Source organism: Amblyomma mixtum, chromosome 2, assembly GCF_055824585.1.
Source record: "Amblyomma mixtum isolate Tamu chromosome 2, ASM5582458v1, whole genome shotgun sequence".
NCBI classification, from domain to species: Eukaryota; Metazoa; Arthropoda; class Arachnida; order Ixodida; family Ixodidae; genus Amblyomma; species Amblyomma mixtum.
The window spans coordinates 40,143,815-40,158,381 of NC_143013.1; the positions used below are offsets into that span (position 1 = coordinate 40,143,815).

At 45.1% G+C, this 14,567-nt stretch overlaps 1 protein-coding gene across 5 annotated transcripts in view; it reads right to left on the reverse strand.

Annotated features, from left to right (window-relative positions):
• LOC149359076 (midasin) overlaps positions 1-14,567 on the reverse strand; it is a 147,938-nt gene that overhangs the window by 58,463 nt on the left and 74,908 nt on the right. For 3 of the 5 annotated variants that reach the window (XM_089571243.1, XM_089571242.1, XM_089571246.1), the window contains exons 37-43: positions 12,014-12,262; positions 9,692-9,939; positions 7,821-7,935; positions 7,571-7,739; positions 5,840-6,204; positions 2,789-2,928; positions 1,073-1,329 (exon numbers count right to left, since the gene is read on the reverse strand). In XM_089571243.1, the coding sequence (XP_089427369.1) occupies positions 1,073-1,329; positions 2,789-2,928; positions 5,840-6,204; positions 7,571-7,739; positions 7,821-7,935; positions 9,692-9,939; positions 12,014-12,262 (1,543 nt within the window). The remainder of the gene's footprint in view (positions 1-1,072; positions 1,330-2,788; positions 2,929-5,839; positions 6,205-7,570; positions 7,740-7,820; positions 7,936-9,691; positions 9,940-12,013; positions 12,263-14,567) is intronic. The other 2 variants (XM_089571245.1, XM_089571244.1) reach the window with 1 other exon arrangement.

Genomic DNA, 14,567 nt, shown 5'->3' on the forward strand with positions numbered 1-14,567 from the left:
CTCTATGTACTCAGGTCCCCGCTAACAGCACACCTTTCACTTGAGAGACTTGTCACGTGTGCACAACAGCCGCCAATACATCACAAAAGCTAAAATGGGATATATCTCAATTAGTCGTACTCACTGGAGAGCACAGGCCTTTATAGTTGCTGATAAACATCAATAATCAAACAGACTATGTTACAGGTATTGCATGCAGCATTGAAAATTACCTTTTGGCCAACTCATCATGCTGAGATCTAACAATTCTTACTATTCCTACCCCACCATACTCTTTCCTTTTCCTGTGTGCACATAACTGCACTGGTACAAAATAGAATCATTGTATTGTAAAGGACTGCCTATAATCTAATGAGCAAAAATACAACTGTGCTAGAAAAAAAAAATATCATTCTTTCATGAAATACTACAGCCTTTCAATTCATATGAGCCTAAACATAGCATGGTCCTTGTTGTATGCAACTGCTTTGTTCCCTTACAAAGAAACACATTGCAAGAGTCCAACACCATCAGAGAAGAACACATTGAATCAGGCACACCCACAAACACAAAAAAAGAACACATTGAATCAGGCACACCCACAAACACAAAAGAACTGACAGCAGCTAATAAGTACAGTCACATGCATACAGATATACATGCTTGTCAGAATTTGAGAAAGCTAAAAACAATGGTTTGTTACCATACCTACTAGCTACTCACAAACAAAAAGTTGACTGTGATATCACAGCATACGGGATGCTCACATGCATTATTAAGTTTCGAACACATGACTCAAATAAGTGTCTTCATGCACCTGTCTTATGGCAGCTGATGCATCAGTTACATAGTCTATCTAAGTTTCATAAACATCGGCACATGTTTTTTAATGTTTTCAGTTTTTGATAAAATTTTTCTAGTAGTATCCAAGTAACAAAAAAAAAGAAACAGATCTGACCATGAGGTAATGTTTACTGCAAGTTACACTTACAAGCGTTATGCTGTGCTCATAAACAGCTTCTCATCAGCTGGCCGAAAGAGCTACATCTTTAATAAAAATGTTCACACAGATCCAAAGCTTCAAAGCAGGCACCTGGGAGTGATCCTTGAGAGACAGTGCCACGGCGACAGCATGCAGCGGGTGTCGAAGTGTTCGTGATGTAGGGACAGCAGTGCTTTCGCAGCCACCCAAGCAAGCTCCAAGTTCTCTGCCCTCATCAACTAACTCTAAGAGACACCTGAGAGCAGGAACTGGAGCCAGCACATTAACTGGCTTATCTGGTGCGTCCTCTTCAGAGTCTTCTTGCTTTGGGGCAAGAGCAGATTCCAGGCAGTCTAAACCACTCAGCCCTGGAAAGGAAATAAAAAGAAGGGGCCCTTTAAGCATCTTTTATGCCCACCCTAGTCCCATGCATCCTCAGGCTTCCAGCATTTTTTCATTTCACCAAAAATTACCTCAACGAAACATGCCGAGCTCAAACAGCACTCTGGTGAACCCCTCAACTCCCTTGAATGCCTTTATGGGTTTCCAAAGCCCCCAGTTCATGTATTCTCCATGCCGTTTCCCCACCCCTCTGCCTACACTTCCAACCCTTCCAACATGAAAAATGACTAAACAAAAATTAAGCTTGAAAGCACGAACTGTTGGGCAACCTGGTTTGGCATAATGGACGTGGAGCAGCACAACGGCACATGGCTAAAGAAGAGAGCTGAGGGAAGAGTACAAACAGACATAACTCAGTGCTGTGTTGTGTTCATTTCTACTTATCTCTGCTAATTTGACATAGCGCAATCATCTTCTGTGCGCCGCCAGTGTGTGTGCGTTGATTAGTCCCGATGGGGCAGGCTTGCAAACAGCTAGCCGGCACCTGGCACCTTGTGGCATTCTGAGGGCAACCTGAGCATGCGCAGTGCATTGGCTTCCAGCAGAAGCGGATTACACTACGGTAAATCTCTCTAACTGGAGGATGCGTGCGTGGCTCCCTTCTTGACTTCTGCGGAATGAGTCTTAACTGACTACAGCTTCCGCAGCCTCTCTTCTCCATGTGAAATTCCCTAAAGAGGCACGACGGCGCGAGCATGAAGGGGAGCTAGCATGAGACACATGGAGAAGGGTGTCCCTTTCCGACGCCTGACACGGGATGGCGATGGGAGGCCAGTCTGCATGTATTAGCAGGTGCCATGTGGTCACCACTTAAAAGCAACAGCTGAGCAATGACGCAGTAAAAGCAGCCTACATACACGTCTCACACCCCACAGACATGTTGGCACTGCAAGTAGGTCGGCTCCCCTAATTTCCAGAGGCCAATTTTGTAGAAAGTTGACACAGCTTCTTCAATGCACTCTTAGTTTTTCTCATTCTCATGTAATGGCCTTGTGTGTTAGAAAAACACACAATCTTAAAACCGCCTATTGTACCATTCAACTTTTTTTTCTGCGCCAGAAGTATTTGAAATATTTGCTTCAAAATTATTCGAAGAAATTACTGTTCAATCGAATTCACCTCGAACCAAAAAAAAAAAAAAACACTATTCGCACATGCCTAATAAAAAATTCAGAACACAAGATGTGACAGGAGCCGTAAAAAGTAGCACTGAATTCCTTATTCAAACATACATTCCTACTGGACACAATGCTGTCCTATGTGGCTGATAGCTCAGCTAAAACACCACTGCATCCCAAAGCATTGCCTTCCATTCCTTGAGGAACACACCTAAATATACACTGCGAAATGGAAGAAGTAGAAGTAGGCAAAACATCACTACTATTTAAATTCCACCTGAAATATTCCATTACACAAGAAACAAACCTTTCTCAAGTTGCCCATAATGGAGATCCAACATGGACGTCTCCAGCACTTCAAGAATGTGCAGCCCCTTGTGAAGGGGCACAGGTGTCCTACTGATTGTTTCATTCCCACACAGGGTGTCCCAGGCAGAACGAGCGAGCCTGTAATGAAAGAATGCACACTTTTAGAGTACAGCCAATAGGGCAGAACTCCTCTATAGCCACTCGAGCCAGCAAATATCTTTACTATATCAATGTAGTATTTACTATGCCAATTTTTAATGATGGCATGGCTCTGAGAACGCTGTCTGGTAATTAACTCTTTCCTTACCACAGGAAAAATGACCATTTTTCACATGTCTCAGACAAAATTTTTTTTTAGAAAAGGTGTGATAGATAAAATTATATAAAATGCATAACAATAATTCAGATAGAATGCGCTTTATAATGAAATTTATTTGAACACATATTCTGCTTGAAATGCTGTGAAAAAAATCAGTAAACACAACAAAAATTAAAAAAGAAAAGTTTTGTGTTTATATGACAATAACTTTCCAAACACTTGTACTAAAAAAATTCTAGAAACTACAAAACAATTCAAATTCTTTCTAAAACATGGCATTAAAGTTTGAAAATTATAACTTGAATAGTTTTTGAGCTAGAATTTTTTTCTTCATGCCTCTTGAAAAGGCTCGTTTGAGAGTGCCCTTTATATGATTTTTACAGTCCAACAAAAAAAAAAATTGGAAGTGTAATGTTATGCGCCAAACGAAAGCTTGGTAAGCGTGGTTTAAAAAATACAAATCAAAACTTATTTAATTTACGTCAAAAATTAAAAAAAAAATATGAAACACAACAAGTATAGGTGTGATATTGCGATATATAGTATGCGATAAGTATAGCTGCGATGTAGCTGCAGAATCGAAATCCGACGTTACAACATCTTCGTCCGAGTCACTGCTGCTCGGAGGATCTTGAAAATCAGCTGCAGAGGCTGGAGAATCACGTGCAGCGGGACTCTTCCGAGCGCGCGAAGCGCCCGACCTCGACGCGACGCCATCCTCACCGCGTATTATGTCGCAATAAGCCTATGCTCCAAGGGCACTTCAAAAATGCACGACTGGCGGGGAAATTACGAACTAGGCCGAAAATGGAACTAACCGTCTGAACAACAAACCAGATGCGCCCGCACAAGCGGACAGGAAAAAGAAAACGAAACTATCAGGCCAACGTTCCGGGATCAGTTTGCGCAGTTACAGCGTCTGAACCAAAATCTGACAATGCAACATCGTCACCAGAGACTCTACTACTCGTAGCATAGATAATAATTGCAGTCAACGCAGTAGAATTGCGCGCAGCAAGGTTTTTCTGAGCGCGCGCCGTCTGCGCACCCGACGCCATGCACGGAGCGTCCGCGCCGTACCCTCCGCTTCAAGGGCGTTTCAAAAATTCGCGCGTCGTGGGAAAATTGCTCTCTACGCAGAAACCGAAACTGTAGTCTCTGGAGAACAACTTAGATGGCGCCACATCACCGTAACGGCTACAATGAGGAGCTTCGGTTCGCACAAACAGACCGGAACGAGGAATCTGAACGCACAGGCGAGCGTACTGGGCTCTCGTTGCCCAGTTTGGGCTTCGAAACAATACCTGACGATACAGCATCGTCGTCAGGGTCCGTGCTAATCGATACATCAAAAATATGTGGTGCAAACGCAGCGGAATTGAGTGGAACGGGGTTTTTTCGAGCGAGCGCCATTCCCGATGATGATGGCTTGTTCAGAGCGCCCGACGCCGCACAACCAACTTCAAGCGCGTCTCAAAAATTGCCGCTTTTTGGCAAAAATATAAACTAAACAGGAAGTTGAAGTTTAATGTGTGAACAACAAACCGAATGACTCAGCAAGTCCGTAGCGGCCGCGGTCGCGCTGCTGTAGCGCTTCGAATTTTTCGATCACCGGTGATCGAAGCACAGTGGCGTGGTAACGAAAGAGTTAACTGGCTACTTATTAAACACATGGTGCTGGTGTATAAAAAGACATTCAGAAGTACTTTCCACCCTGCTCTTATCATCTCTTTATGCGATAATTATTTACTTTCAGATACCACATTTTATGTTACCACATTTCCAATTTTGGCCCGTGTACTGTGCGATGTCAGTGCACGTTAAAGAACCCCAGGTGGTCGAAATTCCCGGAGCCCTCCACTACGGCGTCTCTCACAGCCTTAGTTGCTTTGGGACGTTAAACCCCATAAAACCAAACCAAACCAAACCAATTTTGTTTACGTATTGTAGAAGTGCCGCATTTTCAGGATTACAACACAGCTATGAATATAATGCAAGTTTGATTTGATGTAAAAATCAAAGGTGTTCGTGAACATACCGCCGTCGCCCGAGACTTCAGAGACATTTAAGAGGCAATACAGCAGCTGACCGATTTTCGAACTTGTGCGATATCTCAGACTTCACTGAGGAACCGTCGTGCACCTCATAGGAACGTGTACATTTTCACAACAGAGATATTTCGGACTTTGTGAAGCCAAAAGTTAGATTTTTCGGGCTAAAACAGATGTCAACAATATTCTGGAGATTGTTTTGAACCGGAACTTTGTTATTTCGGCCTAATATATACACGAGCAAGCATTGCTGTTATAACTAGCCCATTCTCCACTGCACTGAAAGGCGCCATTTTGGATTAAAATGGAATTAGTAGGTGCTGACAGAGTGAATCGGACGGACTGGCTTGGGCAGGCCTGGCTATTAGGTATTCTTCATTGCTGCCATTCGAGACAATGGCATGGTCTCTGTTGCGATCGAGATGGACTACAACGAGTTTGTGATCATGTTGAAAACGGGACAACGGGACACCTGCAGTGTTTGACGCGGCTTGGACAATGCCACCCGCGGTGCGGGGCAAAAGATGCAGGAGGCGGGGGAGAAGGGCGGGGGGGCAACTGGAGGCGCTTGCTTTCACTGTAGCCTTCTGGTAGGTTACTTCGCGGTTTTTGGTGAGCGTCGCTATGCATGAAAACTGACTGTTGCTAAAAGTTAGTGGACAGGCCATCCAGTGCTCACCTTGAAGCCCTCTCGTGCGCACTGGCGGCCACTTCACTGTCCAGTGTGCGAGGCTGGCCAAGCCGCTTCACCACGTGCTTCCTGACCTTGTGCAAAGGTGGCAGCTCAGTGATGAGTGCATGATTCATGCTGGCCACAACACAGCAGAGCTCTTGGCAACAGCGGGTTATTGTCTCCCTGACTTGCTCCCTTCCGCACAGGTCTGCCTGGCCCTTCTCGAAAGAGAGAAGACGCAAGAGGTGCTTGCAGAGCCAGCTCCAATGTTGTGCAACCACTGAAGTTCGTGAGGCGCGGCTGCCAGGAGAAGTGTCTGTGTTTGTGCTAGACAGCCAGAAGTGTTCAAGGTGCTGCTGCACCAGCCGAGCCTGAAAAATAAGAAATGCAAAGGTCTACATCCCCCACTCACTGAAACAGACAGGTTGTCGCCTGTCTGATGCCAATGACAAAGAATAATGATGGTCATGCTAGTAATGCCCCCTTCTCTTTTTCATACAAACTGCTACCCATGTTTGGCACTTGTGAGTTATCACGAGCTTCATCCGTGAAGAAGTTGTTCGGCAGCTCTCACTTCTTTAACGTCATCAAGTGCCATCACCACATATATCTCCGAACCTGCAGCACGTCATTCAAGAATAGGTCGCTGAGGCTCTCCCGGAAGCCCCTCAGCCAAATTTCTTCACTTAATCTTCTGCAGCCATTCAGTTGTGATGTGCGGCACACTGCTTGGAGCACTAGTATTTCTACTTGAACACCCAGATCCTGCCAAATGTGTTCCAATTTCTTTTGTTTTGCGTGTTTCCGTTAAGGGGGGATGTGCGGATCAGATCGCAAAAATGTCAGAAAAAGTCCATTTTTGAAAAGTACACTTTTTGGCATCTCCAACACTGTTTCTATGTCGTACTGAAATATTTCACCCAAAAATAAACTTTAAGCGCTCCAAATAAATATATTTGTCAGCATCTTCACATGCACTAGCTTAGAACTTCTAGTACAAGCTCGAAACTTTGTTTTGAGCTTAATACCTTGTTAGTGGAAAGCGTAGCACAGCAATGGGTGCATGGATTTTTACTCCGTTCATTTTGTTGTGATCTCTGAAATGTGGTCTGCATCAAGACAATCTCAGATTTACCATTTAGGTTCACATGTTTTTATTACATGGTAATTAGAGCATGATACATTCTAAACATAAAGAAAAGGTGCATATTGTCTTCTTTAAAAAAAAAGAGCAGAGAAATTAAAAAACAAATTTAAGAGAGTCTTGATTTACAAGAAACTTCTTAGTAAATATTAAAAGAATTTACAGACCTTTAGCCTGTTTTTTTGACATGCTAGGCTTTCCACAAGCAAGCAACATGGGACAACATATAAACAATGATAAAAGAGAACCTACTAAAGCTGTCATTGTGAAACTTTATATCTGATTATTTGATGCTGTTTTAAGCCAGACTGCCAAATTTCATCACTCTAAGTTGAAAAATTGAAAAGTCACCTTTGATCCCCTCATCCCCCTTAACTATTTTCCATTATGCTGAACAGTTAATTTCGAGAAAAATGAATGAAAACAAATCTCTGCGCAGTACCTCAGTGTAACCAAATACATGGTTCAACCAAAGTGCTACTCAAAGTACGCTCATAGCCTATGAGCCTATGCTGCAAATGAAACAATGAAAGTAATGTACATTAAAAGCCACCTCAGGGCTTAGGACATAAAATGATTTATTAATCACCTACCTCCTTGTAAAAGCTGATGAAGCTGCAAGAAGAGTGCAGTAGGTAAGCCCTCAGAGAGCACAGCATCTGCTCGAGCAGAGAGCCCAGCCGCAGAGATTTGAGCGTGTCGCTCTCTGTAAGGCAGGGAAGCCGTGCCTCCAGGCAGCCATGCCGCAAAGACAACTGGACCCTGAGGAGTTCGGAAGAAACAGAGCAGGTGTAGACAATGAACGGTGTATTTCAAGAGACATGTCTTCAAGAAAGCACCAACCTTAAAGCAGTGCCTTCGACCAGTGATGACTGTTCCGGCTGAAGTGCAATCCGTGACAGCAGGCCAGGAAACTGGTGCATGTCTAGAGGCACATCCTCGGGCAGCAGCAGTGCACCTAAATTGGAGGAAATTTTGTTTTTATATTATGCAACGCTATTACATCAGACAAGCTTCTCATGATCAGTGTGCATTGCGTAGATACATTTCTTTCTAAATTCTTGAAGTCTTTACAATTATAAAAGGGAATAAACACTGGCCTTCTTGTCAGAACACACAAATTACAACAAGCCTCAATCTCTTGAGAACATAATAAGAAAACACAGCATTGGCACGGGACACAAGAGGAGGTGACACAATAAAGGGAGCTCCCGTGTCAACGTGCTGTATTCTAATCATGTCTCCATGTCTGCACCAACTAGCCTAACTACGTACTGTTAATACTCCTGAAGTAAAACAAGCAAGGTCTGAACAAACTCGTCCAAAATTAATTGTGTCACAATGCATCACAAAAGCACTGCTGTAAAGTTTTACTGATCACACTGTTTTCAGTAACCTATTGACCTCTGAAAGTATCGCTGGATGGCAGGTTCCCTTGACTCTGCTGCGCTGCCTGCAACAGTTCACAAAGGTCTGGGCACATGCTAAGTTTGCCTGAAATGACATCGTTGCTTTGTGATGAAACCATGCACCAGTGAGCAGCACAGCATAAACCAAGACAAAATGTGCCAACAGGAAGAGCAGAACTTAAGGACAGCTCACTGCCCTTGCTCTGCAAAGCCAAAATGACATCCCAGAAAGCAACTGTTGCGACCTTCCGGCGCGACGGTCAAGGACGGGCTCACTCTACCGCCCATTAGTGTTTTTTTTTGTGCCATCTCCCACTTGTCGCTTTCCGCCACATGTCCTTCTGGCCCGGGGAGCGCCTGGGGGGGCGTTTGGAGGCTTGCGCTCTGGTCTTCCAAAGAAATCAGTTAGGAGTCGTGCCGGCTCACCCAAAGCGGAAGCTCTTTGTGTGAGCGCGGGCGCCGATGTCCCCCCAAAGGTGCCGTGGTTGGAAGGGGCTTAGGACAGAGTGGGGAGAACGAGTTGTACTCCGGACGCCGACCGACGAGCAGCTAGCTTCGCTGACTGCTCGAGCGTTCCGAGAGATGTGAAGTTGCTTGCTATTGATTCTTTGTATTTAACATGTAAATAAATTCAACGAGTTAAGTTTTAATCGACTGGATCAAGTCTGATCATTCATAATTAGGCCAACGAATAGCGGCAGCTACGCATAGTTACAACCGCAACCAATCAGAAACATGGGCCCAGCGCTCATACCGTAACACATGAAACAACATGCTGTGCACAAGCCCTTAGAGTGAATACTTCAATTCGAACTTTCAGATAGTACAAACTAACCGCTAAGGCCGTACCACAGCTCTACTTGTTAATTCACAACCAAATCGGTTCCACTATGAATTCAAACTGCATATCACAACAATCTCTCTTCAAGCAAGATGCTACAAAATCATAGCTCTTAACTTCTAGCAGCACTGAGCAATTACAATGCCTTCGGCAACAATGCAATAATCCAGTAATGTGTGCTACGTGCACAACACAGGTGCAAAAAGTACAGCTTGGGTTGTTGCGGCCATTCTTCTATTGAATGGTCCATGTTTGACTGCAAGTCAGAAAATCACATCGTTATTCATTAAAAATCTGTTCGATTGCTCTAGCGAATCAGTCCCAACAGTACCGGTCACAGCCTTTTTGTTTTAAAATCCAATCTATAAAGACAGTATGTAAACATTCACCCAACAATTATTAAGAATCCTTTCTCTCCACAAATGAACCACCCAAAGGTAACTTAATCAGAGTGACTGTATGACCTGAAGCAATATGGCCAGACAGGCCAGTGGGTTCCTTGAGTGCTGCCAGGGCTTGCAGCATGGGCTCCACATGCTGTTTGACAATGCCAAGCTGCTGCTGAGATCCAAGCACATCACCCAGGTGCCTAAGCCAGTGCAGTCGCTGGCACCAGTCTCCATAGCTGGCTCGCTCCAGAAACAGCAGGCATGCGACATCCACCATGTGCTCAGGCTCCACTTGCAGCTGCAGCGGCGAGGGCAGTGGTCCCCTGTGGAGAGCAGAAGCCGAGTTCCTCTTCAACTAACATATCCTGCCATGCAGATGTGCAGTCGTGGTCAGTATGACATGCAACATGCACAATGTCACCAGAGCTTTCATCACGAAGTAGTGGAAGCATGTGGTAGTGAAAAGATGGGTAGTGGAAAGATGGGTAAACAAATAACAGGGTTGTGCGAATATTGCAATGTTTCGAACATCGAAGCGAATAATGTGATACTCGATTCAGGCTTCGAAGCGAATAGCAATATTTCGAGAGAATTCGGGAAAATCAGCTGCTGGATGAAGCAGTCAGTGGTCTTGCGTACACTCCGACACATCTGCATGATCACACCGCTCTGGATGTCGGCTAGCGTTGTGCACACGGCGTGGCAGCCATGTCCACAAACTCGACCTTCAATGGCTGCATGGTTTGGCACGTCCCCAACAAGCACACGTGATGGGATATAGTCCAGGCAGCCCAGATGCGAAAGCGAACACGCCGCAGCAGGAACTGCGCTGTGCCAACCGCACAGGCAGCCTGAAAGATGAAAATGACGAAAAAGATATGAATACAGAAATACACGCCTCTAGCATTTCGCCTCCATCGAAGTGCAACTGCCACGACCGGATCGAACCTGCATCTTTCAGGTCAGCAGCCGAGCACCATAACCACTGGGCCACCATGGCAGCGGCATTGGCTTTTGTAGTTGCAGTGTCGCTGGAAACCAACATCGAAGCAGGCAATACCTCACAGTTTAAACCTTTCGACAATTGAAATTAAAGAGAAAGAGATGAAGCGCCAGTTATTTTTAGGTGCAGCAATGAGAAAGCTGGCGCTGCAATATTCTTGTGCTCACAATCTTGGAGTAGGGGTATGCCTCCCCCGTGCTTCTCTGCTGCTTTGTTGCGTCTTTAGAATAAAGCACTCGCCTCAAAAAGATTCCACTAGAACCTGCTCACCAAGGATAGGCGCATCCTGCACCTCTAAGCAGTGCACGAAGTGGTGCAAGAGGGTGTGCTCACATCTCCCCATGCCTTGTGCTGGCCTATGCCGACGACACACCACTGTATGGAGCAGCACAATGCACAATGTTGCGAGGTTGGCCTACGCAAGGACCCATCACAGAAATCCAGGGTATCGCATCCTCTGATTTCTATACAGCGATGCCACGTGCCACTTCCAGTGCGTGCATAGTATGTTCACTGATATCTTTCAACTTTCGAAAAATAGATCACTTAGTCGACAGGGTCCTCCAGCAGTGGTACAAACGTGCGATCACATGTGCGCAGTGTAGTCACGTGACCTAATGTCACACGAATGAGGCCAGCAAAATTGCAGCATCAGATGTGATGCACCCGAAAAATCTCTTCACGACATTTATTTAAGATCAGCAGCATGTAAAGCGTCGCATGGTAAAGATTTTAGACTAAGACGTTGAGTGCACTTTGGCTTGCTGCTGATTGAACTTGCCTAATGCAAGTTGGAAAGCATTTATTTTTATTTTGTTCCATTTTTTATTTCAGTCTCCTTAGTTAACTCTACAAATCACATCTTTTGGTGTGTTCTAATGAGCTCTCATGAATTTCCTTTTTTTTTTTTTTTGCTACAACACTTCAGTTCGGAAACTATTTGCTTTGATTCGAAAATATCCACTTCAGCTTCGAAACTATTTAGAAAAATTAACTACTTGCTTCGTATTCGCTTCGAACTGAAAATTCAGTATTCGCACATACCTAATAATGCTTAAGAAATGATTAATAACAATTAATAATAATGATTAAGAAAGGTCGCTGGTGAGACGGAACTCAAGAGAGGAAGAGGGCGTCGACGAGACAGCTGACACAAGGAGACATGGAAAATGCACATGGACAACAAGCATAGGGGCCACACCCTGATGGCAAAGATAATGTCATCGCACTTGTAAATACTTTTAAATATATTTGGCACTGTAATCCACAAGTGTCCACGTGGTCTGGCTCATTTTGGGTAAGAAGAAGAAGAGAAGGAGGAGGAAAGAATATGCTGCCTGACTGGTGTTGTCAACATCATCTCCCTATGGGAAGTGGACAGGTATGGGACTCACCAAGAAGACAACAAAGGACCCCGGGCTGAGGAAGCATCTCGGGCACTGGCCAGCAGGTCAAGACATCTAGAGCAGATTGCTGTCTTGAAGTGCCTTCCACAGGTCAGTATGAGAGTTGAGGGGCATAGTGTGTGTAGCCGCCGCGGGGGGGAAGGTAACCGACGAGTAGACGATATGGAACTGGTTGCGAAAGCTGACGTAGCACGCATCAGCGCAGGGTTGGGGTTGTCCTTCACCGATGAGATGGTGCTGTCAAAATTGAGACTAAAAGTTGCAGACGAAATTGCAGAGACAAGAGAGAGGTTAGCTCAAAATTGGTCCGGGTAGGCAAGGAGCTGCAGTCAATATTGTAATGAGCATCAAGTAAAGCCCAGCAGGAGGTAGTATGACAGGAAACGCACGATTGCATCAACCACCAGAGCAGGACACAGGTAATCCGCACGCTGTGTCTCCACTGCCTCCACAGTGGCAGTGGAGGTGTCGTACTCACAGTTACACCATCCCCAAGCGAGAGCAAATCAAGTGCTGTGTGTGCACGTGTGTGTGTGTGCTTGAGCAGCTTAACCAGCAGTGGACGCTACATGCTGTACAGCTGTTAGGACTGGTGAGAGGGTTGCGAAAAGGCACTGGAAAGTCAGCCAGAAAAAAGAGCGAACTGCTAGGCGGTGCAAAGCATGCCACCCTCGCAAGAACATATGATCCTTCGGCCGTCCCCAAACAGGGCCCGCAGGCTGTGGAGTGAGAGAACTGGGGCAACAGTCACATGTTTCCAAGAACTCATCGAGCCCACTGACTTCCTAGTGCGAAGAAGGCGTCGACGGGAGCGACAATAACCGAAAAAGGCCACTCAGTGAGAAGGAACTCCGAGGGAAAGAGGGTCTTGATGAAAGGCAGTTGACGCAAGGAGACGCGGAAAATGTACTTGGACATCGAGCAGAGAGGCCACACCCTCTTGCAAATAAATTCGGCACTGAGTAATCTGCAAGCTTCGATTGGGTCCGGGTGACTAAGGAGAGAAGAATAGGAGGAAAGAACCTGCCTGACACGCATCATTCATCATCAGTGAGTGAGTGCATTCTGCTTTATAACAGCTTTTCATGCATGCAGCAGAACCTTGATATGATTCCAGTTGATATGAATGTCAGGATGATAGGAATTCGTAAAATTCCCTTGCCAGAGTGCATTGCGTGCAGTGAGAAGAAATTTGGATGCTACAAGCAACCCTCCGTCCGACTGCGGATGATACAGACGCACGAGCTGACCTCGGGCACCAAGTACCTGCTGCCTGTATATCGCCAATGCCAATTTGGTTGCTTTTTGGACGATGCGAATATATTTCTGTGTCCCCGTGAGATTCCTATGACAGAGATTCATTGCATGTACCTGCATTTTTTTTATATATATAAAATAGCACCCAATAGATCAGATTTTGAAACTGCCCAGATCCCGGAAGAGCTCAGTTGAACTTGAGAAGAAAAAAAATAGAATAGAAGACACTGCCATTGTATACCTCACACACAAAGCTCAACAATTCTAGGAAGGAGAAAACTAACATCACTTATGGTGATGGGTTCAGTGAATTTCACAATAGGATCGAGTTCATTCCTGTTAGCTATAACCAATTCCAGTACGCTGTTCTTGGACATTTTCAAAATCATGTACTTTTAGAATGTGTGTTCTAAAAGTACATGATTTTGAAAAAAAAAAAAGGGAAAGTGCATTGAAGCTTTGTCAAACAACTCATTGAAGCTGTGTCGGCTTTCTGCAAAAATTGCCATCAAAAGTTTGGGAAGCCGACCTACATGCGGTGCCCATATATTTGTGGCTTGTGAGATCTCTATGTGGGGCCTCCGACTGATGCTCCTAAGGGGAACCTGAAATGATTTTGATGGTCATATTCTAAAGCAACTAATCTGTATAAGTGGTCTTTGTGATTATGCAAGTTAAATTTAAAAGCTTCGCATGGACCCTATTTTATAAATAATTTTAAGAAATTGCTGCTTGCAACCAATTAGGGTGAGACCTCACCGCATATTCTTAGCCACTCCTAACCCGATGACATAGAGTGGGCAACCTTACCAAGCCTTCACATTGGGCATGCCCAAGTGATGTGGGGGGGGCTCCACTGTTTTTTCTTTCTTTTCTTTTTTTTTCTGGTGTGTAGGCGTGTACCAGTTGAATGGGGAGAGGAGAAGCATCGTTTTTAATCGCCTATAAATAGCATAGGAATTTTTTCTGTGCAGTGATGAGTGCACCAATCATTCCTGTGCTTTTCCTGACCTTTCATGGTTCCTTTCTTTTCGATTACGTCACTGCACAGTTTTTGCGTGTAAGCAGTGGCTCCATAACACCTGCTAGGCACAGCGCGCTCTGCGGCACCCTGCATCAGGCGTCGGAAAGGTGTACCCATCTTGTCTCGTGCTAGCTCCCCTTCGTGCTCGCACCATCACGCCTGACTAGCTGATTTCACGCGGAGAAGAGTGGCTGTGGCAGCAGCTGCAGACAGCTCAGGCTCGTCCCGCAGAAGTGCGAGTGCTTGCACGTACAGATCGGC